Source organism: Cryptomeria japonica, chromosome 3, assembly GCF_030272615.1.
Source record: "Cryptomeria japonica chromosome 3, Sugi_1.0, whole genome shotgun sequence".
Lineage (NCBI taxonomy): Eukaryota > Viridiplantae > Streptophyta > Pinopsida > Cupressales > Cupressaceae > Cryptomeria > Cryptomeria japonica.
In genome coordinates, this window is record NC_081407.1 from 364,327,186 (window position 1) to 364,353,158 (window position 25,973).

Sequence of the window (25,973 nt, forward strand, 5' to 3'; positions counted from 1 at the left end):
GACTCTAGACTACATTAGTCTCTTGAGGAACAAAGGAATCAATGTTTTCATCAATCATGGCAAAAAAGCCAAATATAAATCCAAGTAACAAGCTCAAGAGAACAGCCTAGCTAATGTAGATTCCTCCATCTAATAATATCATTACATATTTATTGTATATAACATTTAAATAGAGATTGAGTGAGCTTTAGTTTAGTCAGTTGAGTTCTACATGTGATTTTCGATTTTCTCTACATAAGTTACAAAGCTAGGACTACGTCAATGAGTTGGGCTACATGTGTGATTATAAGTTTAGCCTATCCTTATCCTAGTCTTACTAAAGCTAAGGCTAACTACACAAGTATTGTATCTTATAATCCATATGGTCTTATCTCTTGAATTGCATTGCATTCTTCATTTAATGTACGATGTGGAGTCATTCCTTCCTTAGAATGTAGTTATGACCACAAGAGAAAGTTATTAGCCCATAAATAATTTGTATATCAAATTTGTTTTCACTTTATCAGTATAATATCACCTTTAAATTTGGACTTTCAACTTGGATGCCATCCCAAATTTCCTCAAAACTTCTGCATTTCACTGCTGAATTGGTAATGGTACAGCCTGTTTGGGAATGAAAGACCATCAAATTGATCTTGAAAACACCCCCCAACATGCCCAAAATTGCCATGATCTATCTTGCAGGTTCATTCCAGCCAAATCCTAGATGTTGCCATGATGTGGCACTCCAATTTGAAGAATAATTCTTCGGTTGCAATTTGAAATTAGACCAATTATACCCAATAATTATCTCTATCTGAAATCACTCCAAGGAATTGTAGGTTGTTGTCCTCCAATTCCAAACATTTTTGTCCACAAGTTAATTGAACCGTAGTCCAATGCTCCATGAAGCTATAGAAATCAGAGAATAGAAGGGATAATCAATTATGCTTATTGCTTCCTTCTCTTTGCATGGCATCTCTTGAATAGAATTTCCCTCCAAAAGACATAGCTCTTCAAGTTTTCTTCATGACATTAGATTCATATTTGAGAGGAATTATTTAAAATAAATTTTAATTATAAGAGACCTTATTTTATTTATTTTAACTTTACTTGAGGCCATTTTATTACAATTTCATTTTATTTTGGTTATCAAGACATGGAAAGAAATCAATAACACTACTCGCACCCAGCAGAGGATTTCTCAAAATCGGATATCTAAGGGGAATATAGAAAAGATTTAGTGGTGATAACAAGGAGGATATCAAAGAAGAATTTAGCCAAACATGTCAGAACTTTGGCAGCCAAATCACAACTAGATATTGGTACACACAATACCAGAGCAAGGAAACCAACAGCCCAGAAGTCGCAGCAGGAAGCAAAGATTGACCTTCAGAAAGGATATCAACAGAGCACCACAACATTTATTGGCAGCAGGAGGGGCAAGCCCATCACCAAGGACAAATGAGAAACAAAATTTGGAATATTGAAGGAAGTATTAACCATTTAGGAAATTAATCGGCAAAACAAAAGTATAAGATTTTTTGAAAAAATCGGGAATTAATTGGGAAAAAATGGGGAAAAAATCGGATTAAAAAAAAGGTAAAAAATTATAGAAAAAGAGACAGAATACTTCTTTTTAAATTTAAGGGCATTTCCATAGCACAAAGATGTAGGTAGGTTGCCAAATTGGAATCAAAATTGGGGTAAGTGGGTACAATACATCGGTATGTCAAAATTTTTTGGAGGAACTCAATACGTTTGGTACATCTATACAAAAAACATATTAAAAAATAAATATATTTTTAAACTTAAATATAGTATAAATTAAATATATATTAATTATATATTAAAAATGAAATAATATACATTATAAATTAAAAAATAAATATTATTGTATTTACAATTATTAATGATCTATAAAGATACGAATTTTTAATTTATAATTTTTAAAATTATTTATACTTGTAATTTACAATTTTATTAAACTATATAATTATTTTATATAGTTTAATAAATGACACACTAATATAATATATAATAATTTTGATTTACAAATTATTCGATATATATATAATTATATATTATAAATTAAATATTATACATTATAAATTAAAAATAAATATTATTATATTTAAATTTATTAATGGTCTATTAAGATAGGAATTTTTAATTTTTAAATTTAAAATTATTTATATTTGTAATTTACAATTTTATACACTAATATAATATATAATGTCCAAGGGGTTGAGCTTAACTGGTTAAAACATTGGGTTCTCACTGTGGAGACCCAAGTTCAATTCCCAATAGGGACATCTAAGGAGGAATTCTAAGTTGAGACTCTTGGCCTTCCATTAAAATGGGGAGGTCTAGGGTCAATCTAATCAAACATAATAATAATAATAATAATTCAAAATATTGCGGCTTTGGCCTATTACCTACCGAAAAAAATATATATAATAATTTTAATTTACAAATTATTTTATATATATTAATTATATATTAAAAATTAAATAATATACATTATAAATTAAAAATAAATATTATTATATTTACATTTATTAATGGTCTATAAAGATACAAATTTTTAATTTATAATTTACAATTTTATTAAATTATATAATTATTTTATATAGTTTATTAAATGAGACACTAATATAATATATAATATATTAATAATTTAAATTTACAAATTATTTTATAATGTCAATTATTAAATTATTTTTAATTATGTATGAAACATATAGTAAATAATAATATAAATGAATGCAAGGATTGTCGCTTATAATTTTTTTATAAATATATAAAGTTTATAATCCCCCAAATTAGATGTCATAGTTTTTAATTTGAGTTCAGATTTTAATTTAAAGTTCTCGATAATATAAAGTTTTCAAAAATAAGGAAACCACGGAAAGCTTATTCTCGTATTTCTTGAGCTTTATCAGTTGCAGAAACGTTATTTCCGATTTTTTATTTATAATTCCCAGGTGAAGCAGCGAGACAAGGTGAGGCTCTTATTCAGAATGCAAACAAAAATATTTAAGATTTCAGTTTTCAGCGATACAGAAAGTCATTAAGGTTTTGCAGAGGTCAACACGTCCAGCAAAAAATATAAGGACATAAATTTCAAACCTAACTGATTCCATGCAAACTATACCCAGAATCGGTCTATTTTCGCAGGTGATTTTTAGGGTTTATGTCATTTTTTCAGCCGAGCAGATATTTCGCAATTGTTAAACACGATTTAAACACGATTTTGCAGAGTTCTACCTGCAATCAATCGGCCAAAGTCGTTGACTGATAGTCAACGATTTTTTGGCCCGACTTTGGGGAAAAAATCGGCATTTCTGACGATTCACGATTATTCACGATTAATCGCGACTCAATGCCGACTTTTGCTTCTTTGGACTTTAAATGCCTCTAACATATTATACTTGACCAAAAAACTAACTGAGATGAAAACCCCTGATATTGTTACACTTAAGAAACTTTGCAAACCAAGATCAGTACTTGGTATTTTGAATTGGTTCATTATTTATGCAATAGAAGTGTACTGCACAGTGTGCCAATGGAAGAGCTACCAAGTAAAAGTGCCCACAACAGTATTATCTCAATTATGTAAAAGAATAAACAGAAAGAAAAGATAGAAAAGATAGAATTGTTACAACAGGTATAAAACGCAGGTATAATAGAGCTACCATGTTACAACAGGTATAAAACGCAGGTATAATAGAGCTACCATGTGGCAAACAGTGGAAATATGTTACATCTGAGCCCAAAAAGAAAGAGCTAAGTATCCTTTTCCTCAGAAAAAAGGAAGGAGAAATAAATACCAAGTACCTGTTGGATAATGCCTACAGGAGAATGGCCAAGACCAATGGGACTCAACAGACTAATTCATGGTGGCATCAAATGTTCCCCCAATGGCCATGAGAAAGCTGTCAAGGTAGCAATCCTAAAATCCAAGACAGAAGAACCCTGTCTCTGACTGATTAAAGTCATACTACATCTCCAATCTGAATCCCTTTGTAGAGACAGCTGAACTGGCAAACATATAGGTGCTATATATGATACAACTGAGCTGCCAAGTAGTATAGGCTGAAAGGCATTACCGAGCATGTTTAAAAAAGTCCTAATAAGAAATACTAATTAATGCAGCCCATTCAGCACATCCAGTGCCAAGAAGGGCATAATCTAGATTCTACACGACTAAACCGAAGGAGCTCTGATCGTCTTAAATGATTGACACCTGAATGGAAGAAAGAACATTGGATACAAAGCAAGCATATCTAGTCAAAGTATCTAAAGAAGACAGATAGAGACCTTTTGACATTCTTAAAATGGTGGAAAAATGTCCTCATATTATGATAACCTGGGCATCTAGACAAAGCAAGCATGAGTCAATAAAGACATACCTGACTGGTGTGTGTATTCAGGTGAGGGATTTATTATTATAATTTTCCTGAAGCCTTCCAAACTGCATTTTCTGCTGTCAAACTTATTAACAGAGGAACGGTTAAGTAGAAAGATAACTAGTTATGTTCCACTTTGTCCTCAGCTGGGATACTAATAGATGGGATTGTTCTGAGTTGTCCATGCAGGGCATGATTAATACATTTTTGCATTATGAAATTGGCCTTTCCTGCCCGCTATGACTTAACTCATATTCAGCAGTATAATGAATGTAGAATGCCAACTTTGTTTGTGGCAGTCCTTGTATACTGAACAGGTTGTCCAATGTATGAAACAAGATAATCCTTGACTGTGACTTCAAATGTGAAGATGCAGAGATCTGCAACAGGGGATATGTGTTTGGTCCATGTCATGATCATGATTAATCATTGGTCTATTACTTGGTAAGACTTATAGTCAAGTGTTGTCGACTCATGCTAAGTAATGTGTGGCTCTGTAACAAGTAGCTACCAATTTTCAAGGTTGATGGCATAGATCCAGCATAAAAATGAATGTGAGTTGTTTCTGCTTCATATCAAAAAAATCTAGACAAATGACTTGAAAACTTCAGATAACTCTGAGGGTTGCAAACTCTATTAGAAAGTAAGGCTTGATCTTTGCTAATGGTAGTTCAGCGTTGGTACTGTAAAAGCCCTAGCCATGATACCTTTTAGTGTGAGGACATAACCTTTGTGCTTAACCCTAATTGATGGAGGATAAACATAAATGTTTCTTGATTTTTTGTAAATGGTTGATGGGCATGTCATAAATCAACATGCATTAAAAGGATGTAGTTCATTTTTCGAATGTAAATAAAATGTGCCTGGTTATGTTAGGGGATGGCTAACATACTCAAGTTTCCCATAAAAAATTTGTGCATAACAGGGATGTTTCTAAACTTTTTGGGAAATAGGGGATCTACCAGTGCATCCCCGAAATGTCCCATGTGGGGGATAGGTTCACATTCGGCAAGGGACACATCCCTAAGGAACATAGATAAAACTAATTATGAATCAGAAACTTCCAAATGTATGTTTGGAAGTTAGGGATGATATCTCCATTTCGGAGCACAACATAGAGAGATCAGAAAGAAACTCGCACAAGTTCTCCACAAAAGGTTTTTATATGGAGGTTTCTAGGCATTCAAATCTTGATGGAAGATCTGTTTAAAGGAGCAAAGAACGAGAAGACTAATTTAAGGGGACTGCAAAATCAGATCTTCTCACAATATTATTTCATAATCATCTATGCTAATGAAAAGGATAGGAAAAGAATCTTTTTAGGAAACAGGGCCATTAAATTATGGAAATACATGTTTTATAATGACATAATGGCATGTCAATTTCTGCCTGCTGAAAAATGGTAAGTTGCTGAATCAGCCAATATCTCTACCAATTCTGGTACAGTAAATGGCATGTCAGGTTCTGCCAACTGAAAAATGATAAGTTGCTGAATCAGCCAATATCTCTACCGCTTCTGGTTATAGTACACCATGGAATTAGATACTACCCAAAACCCATGTGAAATTGAACTGGGTTTAGGATTTTGAAGGGCAAAATGTTTTTAACATTTTCTTGCTGAATCCAAGCAAATCGACTGTCAACATGGCATTTCCCAGAAGATTCCAACATGATTTGGAAGGTGGGCACAGTTTTTTGGGAAAAAAATCCCAATTTTTTGATGGGTAAAAGTGACAAGCCTAGCCCATTATTTTAAAACATGTATCGTTTTTATTTTAACCTTTTGACCTGAAAAAGTTAAGTAGCGGCAGATAACAGCTAGAGCCTGAGAGAAATAATTCATTGGTAACAAATGTCAAATGGACAGTGTTGAATGATTGTCACAGACTCTGAGGCACATACACATGACCATGTTTTGAAAACATCACCACTGGCTCACTGCTGATCATTTTGATTGACCAATCCACCAACTCAACCACATTTTTCAGTTTTGGCATTTTTCGTTTTTAGTTTTCATGTGTTAATATAAACTTAAACTATAAATTTATAATTTAGTTTTAATAGTTTTAACTTTTAGGTTTTAAAATTTAACACTGTATAATTAAATATTAATATTGAGTAAAATTATATACATAATAAATGACAATATTAAATATACATCTAAATAAACAAATTTTAATATTAATAAATTATTAAATAATAAATTTATGTTTTATATAAGTGTTTAAATATAAATGTACAATTTAATAGTTCAATTTATATTTATTATTTTATAAATTAATTTATGAATAATAAATAATAAATAATAAATATTATATGCCAGTATTGGCATAGTGTGATGGTTTGAATGCGGTGGTGTTGAAAAAATGCCACCAAGGTTCAAACCCCATTGGGATATTATTGTTGAGTGTTTATGCTGGGGTGAGGTCCCTCATTTGTGACCTCACCAGTTCATAGGTCCAGGTCAAAAGTATATGTTGCTAGTAATTTGATAATTAATTATTAGTTGTTATATATTATATAATATTTAATATATTTTATTCTTATTTTTGGGCTGCAAATATGTGTAGATACAAATTTTGTATGTTTTATGCAGGGGCATACTCTCAGTCTCCCCCAAAAAAATGCTGCTGCACCAGCATACCGTACCCATGCACATGTACCTGTACCCAATTCTGATTTGACAATTTAGAAGAAATGCAATCTATAGCCCTGTTGGTTAACAGATTTGTCACCTAACTCTAAATTCTCACGCCCACAGAGATGACAAATGTAACCACAATCGAACCAGTCTAACAAACTATTAACTGGCTAATTCTCTACTTATTTTACGAGGTGGCAGCTACCTTCTAATGATTTTCAATGAATAAGTAAACAACTCATATGCTTTTAACCAAAAGGCTTTGTAAAGGCATTCACAATACTAACTACTATTTTTAGGATTTTTCAGATTTTCAAATATAAAGCCACTATGAAACACCATTCACAAATAATATTCCATAGTAACTGAAATTTCAAATCATCCACCACTTCAATATAAATTCACCAACTGACATCCATTTCAAAGAATAGAAAAGCATTCACACACCATAATTCAAAGATTATGAATATATGAAGGCCACCAGTAGTTCTTCTATATTAAAATAGCAGATAACCACATGCATAAAAGATTTTGTTCTTATGAGAAAAACAAAGTTTGCCCAAAAGATCCATTGAAATTAACTAGTCTACCTATTTATAGCTACTATCCTCCTGTCTTTTCCGTTTCCAAGAAACGGTTACTAAAGATAACGGTCTTGAACATGACCATTTCAAAACAAAAATTCTATAGAGCAACATCAAAATATAAACCGCTTCACAACAGATAAGGCTATAAGATCACCAGGCTCAGGCTCCATCATCGAGTATCGAGTTCCGCTCCACAATTCGTCTATCAATCTCATCTACCTTTTCTTCTTCTTCGATCAGCATCAACGGGATATCTTCGAATTCTTCCCAATCAAAAATAGTAGCTCAGAAAAAGTCAGACAACTTCAAAAGAATATGTCCCTACACTGGGTCAACATCGGGCTGCATCACAGGACCTTTCCTAGCACGGAGCACAATTTTGACAAAGTTAATTATTCGGGTTTCTTCCTACTGCTAGCTCGTCTTGCAAACATTGTTCGTGGTTTTCAACTTGTTCTGCAATCTTACCTAATATGGTGACGGCCCTCCTATATCCACCAAAATTAGTTCGTGCTTTCCATGCAAAAGACCATAACTGTCGAACTATATCCTCCTACTCTTTCTCTGGCCAATTCAAATCTGGGTTATGAAATAGCAGTTCACCGTCATGAGGCAAGACCATTCTGATACATGCAAAAATGACAACAATTTTCTCCTTTAGCTATCTTTAATGTTTTCTGCAAAATGACAGCATCAAATGAAGTAACCAATGTCGCCACCCTTTTTCGTATCCTGATTGCTTAATGGCCATTAATGACGGTACTTTACAAATCTTCCCTTGAATTGTTCCCTGAAAACAATGCATGACGTGGCAATCGACGAGGTCGAAGGAGGGACAGCAAGAGGCCATTATTCTTATCGATCTGACAATCTCATTTAATTCCATCGGCACCCAAGCAAGACCTATTTGTACCATCACTCGTGCTGCCACCCCAAGGTACCGAAACCACTTAATATTACCTCACCAAATGTCCTTACTTGGAATTAGTGGTGTCCTTTACATTCTCAACAGAGTTGGACATTCACCACAGCACGAGGAGTGTCGGAAAGTCGGGGGATCAGGCAACTTCACAACCATCAAACTCCTTTCGAAAGCAACCGCAAGTCCGACTTCCTCAAGGCATCGACGTTATGCAGACTTCCCTAAGTTGGTCAGACGATCGAGCAATTCTAAAAGTTAAGAATCCCGCGACAGAAGTTAGGAAATTCAGAAAGGCCGCGACAAGAGCGAATGAGAGAAATAGCGAAGGAAAGCGGCTTATCAAAGTTTAAAAATTTTATAGGTAACAAGCCCAAGTGTGAATTCATCCATATACATTATGGCAAGAAGTTTAGAGAAACAATTTCTTCCACATTGTGGGTGTCTTAGTGGCAAGGTTCATCAATATATCCAATGAAAAATTTAGAAGAGAAACTCCAAATTATGCAAGGATTTGTATTGAGTTGGAAATGGAACGGACCCTCAAAAAAACATCAAATTGATGGCTGACAACTTGGTACGGATTAGCCAATCAATTATAAATGTTATGCATATCCTTTATGTCCTTTCTTCTTTGAGCCTAGGAAAAAAGTGGTATGCTACCTTTATTCTATGGTCTTCTGGTCGGCCACAAGTTTTCTAACTCTTCCATGGTCCACCACAAGTTCTCTAAGTCTTCCAAAGGCTTGTGTCAAGGAGATCTTTTATCTCCATATTTGCACATAATTCTTGCATAAGCTTTAGCAAGAATGTTATGAGAGGAAAGTAGAAAAATTTGAACGGAATAATAATTTCGGCATGAGGAGAGGCTAGTGCTTGCATGCAATTTCTTGATGACACCATGTTAACAATAGACTGAACACTGAAGGAATGTAGACATATCCAGGAAATTATCCATAAATATGGATCTTTCATTTAAATGATCAATAGAAGGAAGTGAAAACTGCAGACCAAGTTTATCACACACAAATCCTAGCAACGGAGAAAGTCTTTCTAATGCTTACTTTGGGATCTGTTTCTCTAAGGGAGTGGTTAAAAGCCAGTTTTGGGAAAGTTTGGTTGATAAGGTTTGAAGCAAGCTCATTGGGTTAAGGACAAGTCGCTTTTGGCTGTGGGGCAATTAACTCTTGTCCCCTTCTCCAATGTGATTGTAAATGTGTCTTACAATCAGTGCATGCTTACCAATATTATATTTTGTAAGGTCCAAAGGTCCTAAAGGAGCTTAACAGGATTTTCTAGAATAGAACATGAGAGTGATAAAACCTCCCTCCTGCAGCTTGATAGTAGGTATGATTTCTGAAAAAGATCAGAGGAAAAGGCATTAGGAACATCAAGATGGATTAGAGTCATTTAATGAAAGTACATAATTCACAACCCTGAAAGTTTCAAGGGATCTAGGGATATAGAAAAACATCTGTCATGCTCAATCTCTTATTCAGAGAGCTCTCTTTTGGAGAATTAGTAACAAATGAGAAAGCAGAGTGGTTAAAAAGCTAACCAATTGACCGATATCCAGAGTTAATGTACTCACTGAGGAAAACTTCCAAATTGTAGGGGTCTGGGAATAAGAGTTGAGGATTGTCAGATAATCCAGACACAAGCCAGGGAAATAAAAGAATTTGGAAGCATTTCAGAGATTTAGAGTTAGGAAGTTCCCCAAAGGTCGTTAGACTTCAGTACTCTTTACATAGTTTCCAAAGCCCATGAAACAATCACCGACATTGTCACCTGCTCAAATTGTACTAGAAAGTAGGTAAAAGTTTTTAATGAAAAATTTGGCAATTGAAAGCTGTTCCTAAAGCATATGTATTCCTGTGGGTTGCAGATTTGAACAAGATTCTTAGAGGTTGAAGAAAAGAGGCTATTTTGGTCCCTCTCATGAATAAGAGATCAATTGTTTACTTCTAATACGCCTTGTCACCCAGGAAGTGGCATGGGATGATCATGTGCTTTAATGTGGCTTGATTTTTTTTCTAATAACCTTCATGATTGTCTTTCTAGCTAGGTTATCATGACTAGCCAAAAGGCTATTAGGAACATTTGGAACATGGTTTTTGCTATGGTTTATTGGGGTATCTGACTTGAAAGGTACCAGAGAAATTTTCAAGGTTAATTATGTTCCTTGAAAGAAATCAAAAGGAAAATGAAAATAACTCCTTGGGACATTATGCAGGTCTTAGTGCATCCAAAGAAAAAATGGATCGATTCACAAGATCACAAGGACCTACAGCATTGGGCAATCATTCAAGAGTTAGGTGCTCTAGTAAAGTGAATTATCAAAAAGCAAGACAATAGATTAGGTGGATGTATACTTCAAATGGCTGGTTGCAAATGAATATTGGTAGAACCTCCAAGAGTGACCTGAACTTGTCACGGATTGAGTGTATCCTTCATGACTCTAGAGGCAAAATTCTTGCTTTGATGTTCTTTCCCCCAAATACAGTCTAACAAATTTGCAGAATGGTACAGCTCAGTGACAAATTTAGGAATGGATGTGACTGTTTCAGTGAGAAGAGCAATAGTGGAAGGTGACTTGAAGATCTTAACAGATGCTATGGTCCACAAACAAAGTGCTGATTGGTGTCTAAAAACAAAAGGTCTTTTTTGAGGAAATTCTTTTTGTTCATTGCTACTGGTAAGGGCAAAAATTACCTGGCAAACCTAGGTGTGACCTCTAAAAAGGTGGTCATTGAGTATGAGAAAAAGGTCAAAGATTTTGTTTAACTGAACAAAACTGTTAAAAAAGATGTAATTATTATGTCATCTCTTCAAATCACCACGGATTGTAACAAAAAAACCTTCCCGTGAAGAGCTGCTTTAAGTGCTCTCAAGTTGACATGGCAAAGGAATAAAGATGTGGGTAATTTACCTCTCCATATTCCCTCTCAAGGAGGTTGCAATAGCAACTAGCTACATAGAGATTTAAAAGTCACCATCCTTCAATCTCTCTTCTTTGGAATGGGTTGTTTATATGATTTATGATTTATCAGTGTGGATTTGGTACTTGGGTGAGATTGGAATAATCACTATCAAGATCATTGATAGATTTACAGCAATTATGTGTTTTCCTACTTGGTTATCAGACCGGTTTGTTGATCTATTTACTTGGAGACTGTAATGTCACTTTTTGTAAATACCCTAATTTTGGCCCTAAAATCATGATTCCAAGTAACTTTCCTACTAGGGTTAGGGGCATAAACTTAATCATAAGATACCTCAACTTATTGGGGAAATTCGACCAAAGGGAAGCTAGGATAAGGTGGCTTGATAGGGTGTCTTAGAGATCCTCTACCCTAGGCCCAAGAGTGGATATACCATCCCTCTTGGCCTCATGTGGCTCGTGCCATCTATATGAGATGGTGTACCTAGCGAGGTGCCCTATACCCTATACCCTATCCCCTCATCTTGCCATCCATTTCCCACTTCCTATGATTGAACTCCTTGATGTGTTACTTCACCATGATAGAGGGATAAAGTGTATTCACAACAGGATGCCTCGAAAGCCCATCTCTTCTAAGCCCAAAGGCAGTGACCTTTGTACCCCCTCGGCCTCATGGGACCATTTGGTCACCACCACGAGGTGGCATACCTAGAAGAGTACCCCATCGCTGTACCCCTCTTGTAATCCCTCATTTCCTCTACCATGGCTGACTTTAATAATCATTCAGAACATATAAAGAATTCTAATATTATGCATGTATCCTACATATAATAATCAGACATAAACAGTAGCATATCATTAATCAGTAATGAGCAGATACCAATACTCATTATGCTATGTTAGCAGTCATAAACAGTAGTACATTATTAATCAGCAGTGTGCAGGTGTGTGTGTGTGTGTATATATATATATATAGTTCACTATGCAAGTATAAGAAACTCATACCAAACTACAGTATTGAATCGTACTACTGCATACTTTGATTTCTTATGAATGCCAAAATCTAATCTTTTTCGATCATGCTTATTGAATTCCCTTTTTTTATCCTGCCCTTCCTTTATATGATCTCTCCTTTATACTTTATTGGTGGAAGAGTCACCACCTTCCATAGGAATTGAGGCACCATCTTTCATAGCAATTAAGTCACCACTTTTCATTGCTGCTTTTAAGAATAATATATTATTCTCCAAATTGATCTCCCTTCCATGTCTTCCTCAAATGAACCTTCTTCCCTTTATATCTTCCCATGTGAGGGAGAGGTCACGTCTCTTCATCATGCCTGTCCCTTGGCAAGAGACACAACCTTTCACAACTAGCATCCTTTAAAATAGTACCACCCTTCATAATTCCTGCCCTTTGAAAGAGACACAACCTTATCTACTTCCCATTCCTTTCTTCCTCCATTAATCCTTCCTTGATTCCCATGCTTCATTCATTTCTTCCCCGCCTCCTTATCGCTTTTCAAATGATCTCTTCTCCCTCTTACATCTCATGTTCGAGAGAATCACAACTCTTCATTCCATGCCTTTGACCATTCATTGACTTGATTACATTTTAATTATATTATATTTTATGTCTATTATTATTTATTATTAAATCCTATTTCAAAATGGGGACATGACAGAAACCTTATATTTTCTTGGTGTCTTGCTACCTTTTCTTTGTTATCTGCTTGGCATGTGCTTGCTTTTAATGATATCAAGTTTCCACAATCTATAGAATTATTGCAGAGTTGATTCTGGATTAGATGTGCTTGCTTTGTTTTTGTCTGGGCCTATCTTAGATAGTTGTGTTAGAAACATCCTTGTTTTCCATATTTATGTAGGAAAGTCTCTTTTCCGTTTTTATTTTCTTTTCTTTTTTTGTTTGCATTTTGCAGAGATCTGTCTTTCCGGCTGGCGCCATGTACTTTCTTATGTGGATTAGGATGGTGGATAGGAGCTGTTTTAAAGAATCATTCCAGATTTTGACTTCTTTGTTTTGTGGTTATCCTTTTCTGACTGCCTTATCTCAGTTCTACTATTCAGCAGTGTCCCTTATTATTCTGAAAGAATGGCATTTTGCTCCATAACAATGATGATAATCAGTGTTACTGCTGTATGATTTTTTTCTTCTGCCTGTCTTCTTTATTCTACTTCATGGCCCTCCACTCACATCATTCTAGTCTTGATTCATCTTTATATGATGGCCATGAGTGTTTGCGTCCTTGCACAGATGATAGTATTTCTATGCAAGGGCATTCTTTTACCATCAGTATGTCCAGACAAATCTAGACAAGGAACCTAACAAGAATATACATTAAGAATCTTTTCAGGATGCCAGGAATTGTCCTCTCGCAATATTAAGTTTAGAATCCTGGTAGCAAACATATCTCACCATGTCAATGCTACTGCCAGTATGGAGCAGCAATATCTTTTGAGAGATTTCAATCATCATCCAGAGATTCTTACACACATCAGTCACTCAATCTCTTTCTCACAAAGGAGTTACTGCTATTTGTGGGAAAGGTAATGAGGTGTCAACAAGATGGGTAATATTAGCTCTGATGGAATTCACAATGCTGAAAACCAAGAGTCTGAACTTATCTCTGGAAAAATTGGCACTAAATGTCAAGAATCCAAAAAAGATTTTCTATCATTCCAGAAGCACTTGAGGAGTGATTAATTCAAGTGTACCAAGTTTTTAAAAGGAGTCTAGACTCTAGACATTGATCTCAACAATCCACTAGATGATGTGGAGCCACCTTTGCAAAAGATGATGAAAGCTAACAAGGATAAGAAAACTCCTGAGGAATCCCAGGCCAGTGTTACTTTGTTCAGTGCAATGATAATCAGGAGGCTTTAGCAAGCAGAAAGATTAAGGGCAAGCAAAACTGAAGGGCATTAGTGTTGATGATGTCATTCATACATCAAATTCCATGAACAAAAACTTCTCTTTTCATGATCCGATGGAAAGATTTATGGTTTGAAATTTTCCAGGAAGTGACCTATAATAAGTTTTATGGGAAGATCGATTGTGAGGGTCCTAAAATGCAGATAGCAAAATAAAATTATGGAACATAAGTCAAAGATTAGTAGAATTATTATGATTTCTCCTGTTAGTCTAGACTTCAATTTGGTATTTCTATATTGCTAAAGCAAGAGGTTCTATCCTGTGGAGCTATACATGTAATGAATAATAATTATGAGATCTTAAGTCAGAGGATTAGTAGACTTATGACTTCTCCTATTAGTATAATTGGTATTTCAATATTAACAAAGCCAAATGCTCTACCCTAGCAAGGTAATTAGGAGGAAGGGTAGCATCTGTTGTGTCATTGTTATCAAGCTACATTTAATGTAATTGATGGGACTTCAGCCCTTTTTTGATGATCAAAATATATCTTGTGCTCAACAAAAAAACAAGAAACAGAGACAAGCAGCTTTGTTAATCTGGATCGGACATGATGATTTTTTTGTGAACACCTCTACTCAACAACCAGCTATCAAAAACATTTCTCCACATAACATGAACCTGGATAAAAGGCATAAGAAGTAAACCTAGCAAACAAAACATACACATTTGTTCAAGTGGATCAAAAAGGATGGTGTTGAGCACCTTTACTCAAGAATTGAATATGATTTTCATCATAGTTTCAAAAATGCATCCATATTACAAACATAGGAAAGGAATATGTGTTAGTTAAATATTTCCTAGCAGAAACAAGCCTAGAAAGCAAGATGTCGCCAGCCTTGTTCAACATAATCAAAAATATAATTTAGAGCAAAAGGTCAATTGACATACCAATGAATTCAACAGCTTCGTTGAAAGGTAAGGTTTGCTCTTCTTTGAGGCAGTGATAAGTAAAAGAATTTTTATAAAGATTTTGGCAAGCAGGCACTGTCTGCAAATATAAAACCAGAAAAATAAATAGATTAAATGACTATGCTGGATCAAATTCTATATTAAAATTTTAACTGAATAGAGAATGATAAAATTATTAACATGGAAAACTCAGACCCCCCAGATCTTATAAAAAAATGTAAGCTCAAAGATTGACGAAAGAATTGAATATTGATGAAGAGATCGCCCATGAACTCACATTTCATTTAAAAAAACAAAATAAGGGTCCATAAAGGAAAAATGTGTACAACAGATTTTAAAATCAAACAGAATTTGTTGAGATAGCTAAGTAGCACAAACCAAATTAAAAGACAAAAAAAATACTGTCAACAGACAACATTTGATATCAAATTTTAGAAAATCAAAGCGCCCAACTGCTCCAGCATGGTTTATTCTAGCTTTTGATACCTTACTCAAAACAGAAACTGTCAGGAATTTCACTAAAAGCTTTCTTCTCAGCTTTAAAAATGGACTGAAAAATCAAACTCCCAACAATAATTACTAGCCAGTAACCACTTGAACTAAAGGACATAAAAGGAAGGAAGGTGGCAAGTGACATTTAAGAAATGGGAAGAGACTTATGTCATCAAAGAACATGATATAGACATAAGATTGGCAAATAAGCAAAAATGATTTCCCATCTTTTAAACTTGAAGCGACTACAATTTGAAAAAAAATATTCCGAGTCTCTCAAATAACAAGCCATTACATATGTGTATTATAATAAACCTTGCAGACAGTTAAGTTGAAAATCAGAATGCTCCTCAAAAGTATAAATGCCTAAAATACAAATCCATTCTGGTTAGATAATTATATATAGAATTGGCATACTACTATTAGTGTTCAACCACACAAGTCGGTCACATTGAATCTTCTGAATAATTTCCATTCTTTGAGGAATGGTCTCACAGAACAGGAGAGTACTCAAAAGAGTGTCATGGAAATGAGCTACTTGCTCTTGAATTTGCAACACAGAACAGTAGGTGTCCGGCAAGCCTGCCACACAGACTTGCTGGAAGCAGGATGACTGTATACATGGCCAAAAATATACAGAAAAAATGCACACAATACACTAAAAATTCTGCGGTTCTTTGGGTCTTTTTAAGCATATTTGCCCGTGCCATTTGCTCACACAGAGTTTGCAAGTTTTCATTAGTGAATAGGGGTAAATTTGGAGTAGATTTGAGCGGTAAATTTGTGAAATTTTAGATTCCGAGTCAGAATTATTTTCTTTCCTTTCCAAGCATTACAAGAATGTAATTTATTTCCAGGATGTTGTACTTTTTAACATTTTTTGAATGCATTGAATTCAATTTGCATAAATTTTAACAATGATTAAGTTATTGTTTATAAAAGAAATTGCTGTTTTTTTCTTAGGGTTTACATTTAGGGTACACAAATTATTATTTTGCTTAAACAATTAAAAACTATCACTATTCAATTACATTTGAAATGTATTTTATGTTAATATAAATTTTATGTTGAGCTCAAATTAATATTTTTAAATTTTAGATAATTTTTTTACTTACACATGCTGCATTTAAAATTATTTTTCTAATTTTATGAATGCTAGGTTAACATACAATGGCATCAACATCGAGAAGTGGAAGCCAACCAAAGGATACAGATTGGAAACATGGCACACACACACACCATTCCAAATAGTGTTATGTGCAACTTTTGTAGAAAAAAGGTTCCTAAAGGCATCAATAGTCTCAAGCTGTCATAAGGTTCAAGTTTGTGTTCAAGTTTGGCAACAATAAAATTCGGATGAAGTTCGGCAAAGAGAAAAAAAATTGAAAAAACAAATCGTGATTAAATTCGCCTTATATAAATTTAAGAATATTAATATATAAATATGTTTAAACTTTTTTATTTAAATATTACAAGTACTAATTATATTCAATTGAATATATTAATAATTAATCAATTAAATTAAATATATTAATAATTAAACATTTATATTAAATACTTAAATATTAGTCTTCGGACATGTAGTGTCGCGGTTAAAACACTTCGTTGGTGAAGCGGCCACCAAGGTTCAAATCCCTGTTGGGCCATTGAGCTCACATGCATTGTGCTTTCGATGGGTCATTAAGCTCACATGCATTGTGCTATCAATGGGTCGTTGAGCTCACGGGTTTGATCAAGTGAGTGGGGGGATGAGGTCCCCCGTTTGTGGCTTCACTGGTTCATAGCTCCGGGTCAAAAGCAATTCACGTGGAGTCGGAGGGTGTGTCATGCCAGCATCACTGGTCACGTTAATAAGTTTACCAGGCATTAAAATATATATATATATATATATATATATATATATATATATATATATTTAAATAGTAAATAATTTACACACTAACCACGGGGTTGTCCCCGTATCGCAGCGGTTGTAGGCTACGCACCTCCGAGTGGAGGTCTCGGGGTCGAAACCCTCGAGCCTCACGCCGTGTCGTCCAAGCTTGGCAGTACGGTGAGGTGGAGGTTTATCCCGCCCCCCGCTAACTATGATTGTCCGTAGGTCCCCCATCTCGGAAAAAACATCTTCTCCGCCCCACTAGTGCCAACAGACCAATCTAGTAGTGCGTACCGCGAGGAAGGCCTAGCACAGATGTAGGGTAAAGTTTGATGTCGGCTCTCACTGTCAGCGGCTCGATCAATGGTTTGTCTTTGTTCGTTGGCCAATGGAAATGACGGTTGGTGCTCTCAAGCCGTACAGGGGCTTCATCGAGGATGCCTTGGCTCATGACATGGAGATGAGGTCCTCCCATGTGATCTCACTAGTTCATAGCTCCAATCAAAAGCGCTTGCCCTTAAAAAAAAAAAATTTACACACTAATCACAATTTAATGATTCTATTATTAATTTCAAGTAGTCATAAAAAACTATATCTTATATCAATTTTAATAATAATCATATATGGCAATTTATTCAAATACTAAATATATTCAATTTAATATATTAATAATTAATAATTTATATTAAATATTATCAATATTTTAATATATAGAATTTTATTAAAAAACTAATACAACAATAAAGAAAAAAGAACAAAAAATGAAAACAAATGAAAAATAAAATGAAACCCTCATATTATTATTTTCTTCTAAAAGATAGTATAGCTAGAATTCCCAAATCAACAGTTGATCTTTTTATATTTAGTCCTAGTCACTAGTATGTTTGATAATGCCAAAAGATTTCTTATATGAAAAATTCTTATGGACCATTTTCAATGTCATCTTATATCTTGTTGCTTGTTTGACCAACTAATTATTTGTGATAACATCAACACTAGTAGCTGCCATACCCAAAATAATTCAATGTTTTATCCTAGTGAAAGAAGAGCCCGAGTCCCGAACTAACCATCTCGGTCACGGCGTCATGGATCCAACAATGATGCATAGCTTCTCAAGCACAAGCAAGGATGCCAAACGTCTATGAATAGAAAAACCCATCAAGGAAGCTCTTATTTTTAATATGCATTTTTATTGAAAAATCCCTAACCCATTTACTGTACAAATTTTAGGGCAGACTGAACAAATTTTGGGGGTTTTTTAAAAATTCGTAGGATTTCAAATTTCATGGATCAAATTCATTGAACCCTGTGGCATAGGCCTCAAGTAAAATTCGACAATAAGGTTCTTGCATGCATGCCTAGCTACAATGTTAGTCCATGACCCAATCCCATGGATAAGGCACAATGACAGAAGCAAGCAGCCCTTGCATCGTTGGGTAAAAATAAATTAGAGATGGCGAACACATGTGACCATAGTAGTAGCCATTAATCTCAACTTGCCAATTAAAACAATGGTGGATACAATAGAGAATGTGGTGTTGGTTGTAATCCATGAATTCATAGCATATCAACCTTGTCTAGCTCAAGCAAAGCCCAATGACAAATTCTTTTTAATATCTCGAAGCATGCCTAGCTCACAACATTTACTTCAAAAATACAACATGAAACAAGGAGATGCACAAGGAAGCAAATAAGGCTTGCGTTAATTTTAGTATTAAAACAACCTTCCTTCCAATTGGGCATAAAAGAATTTTTATAAGATAGTAGCTAGAATTCCCAAATCAACGGTTGATGTTTTTATATTTAGTCCTAGTCACTGGTTTGTTTGATGACGCCAAAAGATTTCTTATATGAAAAATTCTTATGGACCATTTTCAATGTCATCTTATATCTTGTTGCTCGTTTGACCAGCTAATTATTTGTGATAAAATCAACACTAGTAGCTGCTATACCCAAAATAATTCAATGTAAAACAACCTTCCTTCCAATGTGGCAAAAAGCCCATACTTGGGAGTATTTAAACACCACATAACAATTGCTAGAAAAAGATACAAAGAATCCTCTCCCCATGACTTATGTGAACAGTTGCTCTAGAATGTTGTCACACATGCAAAATCAGTTTTAGAAGAACAAATGAAGCAATGATGCAAGTTTGGATGCATCATACTTTCAAATGGGTGGGTAGATGGAAGAAACCACACCCTCTATCAACTTTTTAGCAATTTGAATGGTGAAATAATGTTTTTAAGGTCCATGGGTACCTCTAATAAAATAAAGAATGCAAAAAAATTAGTTTTATGCTAGAGGAGATTGTGTTAGGTGTAACCAATAATGCAAAAACATGCATGACAATGGGGAAACTGCTTTAGGGCAGGCATCCATCACATTTTTGTACCTCTTGTGTTGCCCATTACTGTAACCTTCTTTTGGAATACAAGTGTAATAACCCCTGTTAAAAGTCCCTACGATTTCTTTTAAGAAAGGTAAATTAATAGAAAACTAAATAAAATTAAAGTTTAAGTTTTAATTAAGGTTTTGGGGCATGTGAAAAAATATGTCCATCAAAGAAAAAAGTTATATAAAGAAGACCAACCAAGGAGAAGGAAGAATATATGAATGGAATACATCTTTTACTAACTGAATATTACTCCTTAGGAACATGAAACTGCAGTTCAATCTGATCCAAGGACCAAACCCTTTAAGGTCTGAAATTAGAGGATTGAATCCCTCAAAAATCCATTTATAAATCAGAGGACAAGCCCTGATTCAGATCTTGGGCAATCTCACCCAAAGATTGCATCAAAGTTTTGTGTCAGATTAGAATTGTTGTCAATAACTAGCATACAGTTTTGGAGACCTTTCAAAGACATTCCAATTAATTGTAACTTGTTGCAAATTTAAAGTTGACTTATTAGCCAATGCTGAAGATAAGTCCGAATTCTTTGAGCAGAATTTTAGATATAATATCTAATAAAGAATCTAACATTTTAACTAAATTTCTGAATCAATTTCGTCCATAAGCAATAATATTAATTGTTTATTTATTAATTAAGAAAAAAATTATCATAATTGTGTGCTTGGGGTTTGATATATACTTTAGTTACCAGCAGATGGTGATACTTGGAGACACCAGAGACCAGTACCAGTACTGGTACAGCTAGTTTTCAAAAATAGGAGACATGTGTACTTGAAGACCCCATTTTTTTTAAATACTTTAATAATTCCCAGAAAATATCATGACATAGAACTTTGAAAACAAGAACAGTAAATCCATCATACAAGAACAGTAAATAGTAAAGGCAATTTTTCTTTAGACCATTACAATGACAAGAAATCAGTCATACAACTGTAGATCTAGTCACGATAACTTTGCATGGATTTGTGTATCGTCAAAAATATCAGCATGAAACATTATGCAGGTTTATTTTATTTATTTGCCGTCCTTTTTTGCCTTTTAATGCATTTTGCCCTAAGTTTTCTAGCAAGAGACATCAATTTCTGGTTGGGAGACTTCGGAGACAATGGGAGATGACGGCCAAAAGAACCCTATGCTTCGGGATGTTTCTGAAACATCTCCGGTATTGGAGACTATTAGAATAATTAATTCTTTTAGTCAGTTACCTTCTTTTGTGGTTCTATTAATGGTTATTTAGTTAGTTATTAGTCAACTATTGCTTCTTTTAATAAGAACGCATAGTTCGCTTTTTAGTTTTAAGCTTTTCAGCTTTATTTAGCTATTTAGCTTTCTAGCTTTCACTTAAACGACTAGTTCTTAATTTAGAATGTCGCCTTGTAAACTCTTTATATACGGTTGTATATCGTTGAATAGATAATCCAATTATTTGAGCAATCACTTTTTCACGGTATCGGAGCGGATCAATGGGTATTTTTAGAGTTTGGCGAATTTTTTAATAAAAAGTTTGTGGAGGTTTCCAGAATTTTTTTAAAGAGTTTTTTTAAATCTTTTTTTTTTTTTAAATCTCTTTCTGGGTGAAGACTTATTTCTGGTTCCGGCTAGGGTTTTGGCACAGAATATTTTAGGGCACCCAATTTTTGCAGGGTAGCGTTTGTGTTTTCTTTGGCCCGCCTAGGATTTTCGGGCGACTATGAATTCTATGTTTTCCAGCAATGTTTTCTTTGCACAGCAGCGGTTTTTTTTTTCGACGAGCTTTTTCCTGCGGATTTCACGCAACTCCCGCGCGATTTTCATTTTTTTGGGCGCGTTTTTCATATGCGTCTTCCGTTCCATGTGCGATCTGATTCGGTGACAAGGTTTTTTTTGTGTGCGGATTTCACGGGTTCCAGGGAGCGTTTAACGCGATTTTCGAGTTATTTCTAACGGTTTTTCGTCAAATTTTTTGGCACAATTTTAGCCGTGCAATTTTCGGCATTGTGGGTCTCTTTTTTTTTACCGAAGGCGCGATTTTCATTGGGAATTTTTCCGACATGTTTCAGCTTATCGTGATTTTCTTAAAAAACGGCTAGGGCTTCAGTGGTTTTCCTTGTGGCACCACGATTTTTAGTGGTCCTTTTGTGCTATTTTCTGCCGGTTTCTGAAAATCGTGGGTTTCTTTCTGGTTTAGTGTTTTCCGAATACATGGCTAGTTTTTTTTTTGGCGCCGGCTGAAAATCGTGGGCCAGCTCTCCTAACTTTGCCCTAATTATTTTTTACTCAATTTTCTGCAGATTATTTTTCTGATTTGTTTCAAAAAAATCACTTTTTTTGCAGATTGTTCTAAGTTTTCCAGAATCTCGAACCTTGGGTTCCATGTCAAAAATTGTCCCTCGGGATTTGTGCCAGAATCTTTTTTTGGCTGATTATTTTCTGCAGATTATTATTTTTCTGATTTTTTTCAAAAAAATTAAAGTTTTAAATTTGGAGGAAATTTTAATTTCTGGGTTTTTTTAGCAAACCTCGAAATTCATGCATTGGGATTCATGCCTCGAATTCCAGTCCGAGGTTTCAAATTCATTTTGAAGCTACTTCTATTTTGATTTTTTAATCAGCTTCTTCTGTCTCCTACCTTCACTAGGTTGACCACGTTCAACCTCGGTTTTTGTGATGGCATCTTTGACCAACATCATGTTGGAACAAAGTCAGAAGTTCAACAGTTGCAACAACACCTGGAAACAACCCATATTGACGATATTTAAATACCGTTGCCTTGATCAGATTGATTTAGACCAAACCTCGTCCTACAAGTCCTAGGGTTTTCACGATTTTTTCCTGAAAAATTGTTTGTCGATTTTCTGATTTTTTCCACCAAAAATCATGGGAGGGTTTTGCTTGATTTTTTCCTCAAAAATCAGGTTTTTGCCACGTGATGTCTAGTATTTTGCCGCGCGACATTTTTAGGGTTTTCATGATTTTTTCCTCGAAAATCGTTCGCAGGGTTTATAATTAGGTCCTGGTTGAGACATTTGCATGTCTGCAAGCATCCTACGTAGCCAAATTGCCTCACATGTTGCCTTAACAGTTCCCCAATACTCTGCTCCAGTCGAAGACAAAGCTATTGCTTGTTGTTTTTTGCTTGTCCATATGACTACACCTGTGCCCAAGCTGAAAAACATACCCATAACTAATGTCAAGTCTAGTGGCAGGTGAGATCATAGAAACGGGACTCGCCCAAACTCGGTGAGTCCGAGTACGAGTCAGGCCTGGCGAGTCCCAGGGACTCAGACTCAGACTCGCCGAGTTGGCGAGTTTGGCCCAAACTCGCCAAACTCGGTGAGTCCCGAGCCCCAAACTCAGCCGGCGTCAAGCCAAAAGAAAAACACAAAAAAAAATAATTTTGCAGTTTTTTAAAGTCCGTTTTTTCTTTGTTAATTATCTTCTATCCCTAAAAGTGACTTTCATTTCATTCACTTGCAAAAAAAGGAGGAGTAAAGTGAGTTGGGAAGAAAAACAAGGGTGCATAGAAGAAAAACCGGCAAGGAGGAAGCTCAAGTTTTCTTCAATTTGTCACATTGGAGCTGCATTGTGTTTCAATTTGGTGCATCAAGAGTTGGATAAGAAGACTTTGCAGCTCATTTCAAGCTTGTTGTAAAAGGTAAGATTGTTTTTTTGAAGATTAGTTTGTTTCTTGTATGCAAAAATTCCATTTTCTATTCATTTATTTTGAAAGTTTTACGTTTTCTTTCAAAATCTTTTGTATGTTTGTATGTAGCATGTAGTATGTAGTTGTAGTGTTGTACTATGTAGGGTTTGTAAATTTCTTTTTTTTTAAAGTACGGTTTGACAAACCCTACTTTAGTTTTTTTGAATGTATGTAATATGTATTAATTTTATTTTGTATTTGTAATGTTTTATTGCAGCAAACTTCACTTTATTATTTGTGAAACTTCAAGTTTCACAAAACTATCCTAAAATGTCTACTTCAGCTTCTAGACCCCCCATTAGAAAGGACCCTGCTTGGAAATATCATGAGGATTTTCCAGGGCAAGGAAAGGGACAAACAAAATGTATGTTTTGCAAAACAATATTCCATGGAAGTATATATAGGCTGAAATACCATATTGCTGGTGTGCGTGGACATGATGTCAAACCATGCCTAAAAGCAGTCCCTGAGGCTGTACGTGAATGTTATGTAATGGTTGAGGAAATTGAAAGGAAAAAGAAACAAAAGGAGGATCAAGCGGCCATTGGGAGAGAAACAGTTTTAGGAAGAGGGACACAGTTAGGTTGTGTTGGAGGCCCTTCTTCCTTACCTCCATATCGTCCCACTCAGTTTGCTACTGCTGGCGCTTCCATTTCTACTTCTGCTTCTATAAGTGGCAATGCCACCGCCATTTCTCATGCTCCTAGCACTAGTAGTTGTAGTGGGAGTGTTACCATTGGACCTAGGATTCGTAAATTTAGGTTGGATTCCTTCTTTGTACCTCGCACTACTCCTGGGTCCCAACTGTCGCTTGAGGGCATGGATTGGAACAAGGAGGTCCATGATGCTGCTAAAATGGCAGTTGGCAAGTTTTGGAGCTACAGCTGTATTCTATTCTTTGTAGCCAAGTGAATGTTTTACTAACTTTTATGTTTGATAACTTTGATTGTTTTAATTTTTATACTTATCTCATTGAATTTTTATACTTAACTTATCTCATTGAGTTTCTTTGCGACAGGTCTCCTTATTGGCAACAAATGGTTGATGCCATTACCATATACGGGGCGGGGTTCAAAGCCCCTAGTGAGAGTGATTTGAGGGGACCCATTTTGTCTCAAATGGTGGATGATGTGAAGAAGGATTTAGATGAACAACGCCAGATATGGAGCACTAAAGGTTGCACCATCATGACTGATGGTTGGACGGATAGTTTCTTCCGCAAGTGATTGATTAATTTTAGTTTCATATAGTCTTTAATTTTTTATTTGTTATCTAATGGTTTATTGAATGATCATTGACCTAGCTTTATTTTTTTATTTCAGGGGGCACCGTTTTCATCAAGTCCATTGATGCCTCCACCCATTGCAAGAATGCCACCTACCTATGTGAGCAGATAGAGGAGGTGATTGAAGATGTGGGTGAGGAGAACGTGGTACAGGTGGTGACCGACAATGCAGCAAATTATGTTGCTGTGGGTAAACTTTTGATTACAAACTAATTTTGTTTGCAAATTAATTACTATCTTGTAGTTTGTACCTCCATTAATTACAATTTACAATGCAACAAATTATGTTGCTGCAGGTAGACTATTGATGGAGAGGCACCCATCTATAGTTTGGACTCCATGTGCTGCTCATTGCATTGACCTCATGTTGGAGGATATTGGAAAAATCCCATGGGTCAAGAGATGTGTAGAAAGGGCAAGAAATGTCTGCAAATTTGTATATAATCATTCATGGGTGTTGGCTCTTATGAGACAATACACAGAGCAGAAGGAGTTAGCTCGTCCAGGAATCACAAGATTTGCCACAAACTTCCTCACATTGCAGTCCATGCTTAGGTCTAAGTCTGCCTTGAGAACGTATGATTGTTGGTGAGGAGTGGTCTTCCTCATCCTATGCTACCACCCATGTAGGGAAAGATATGGCAGACTGCATTTTTGATGAGCAGGGAAAGATATGGCAGACTGCATTTTTGATGAGCAAGGCTTTTGGGTCCCTTGTGATGAGATAGTGAAGGTAATTTTTTTATAAATTCTACAATTTAAATTTTAACTTCATGTTTTATAACTTCTTATATGTATTCTCTTATTTGCTCATTTTTCTAAATTACACAATATTTTCAATTTTGCAGTTTGTTAAGCCCTTGGTGGTTTTGTTGCGAG

General features: G+C 35.1%; 1 protein-coding gene across 1 annotated transcript in view; it reads right to left on the minus strand.

Moving 5' to 3' along the window:
- The window catches only part of LOC131080021 (protein-tyrosine-phosphatase IBR5), a 67,761-nt gene that overhangs the window by 11,032 nt on the left and 30,756 nt on the right, over positions 1-25,973 (minus strand). The window contains exon 2 of the mRNA XM_058018106.2: positions 15,323-15,422. Coding sequence (XP_057874089.1) covers positions 15,323-15,422 — 100 coding nt within the window. The remainder of the gene's footprint in view (positions 1-15,322; positions 15,423-25,973) is intronic.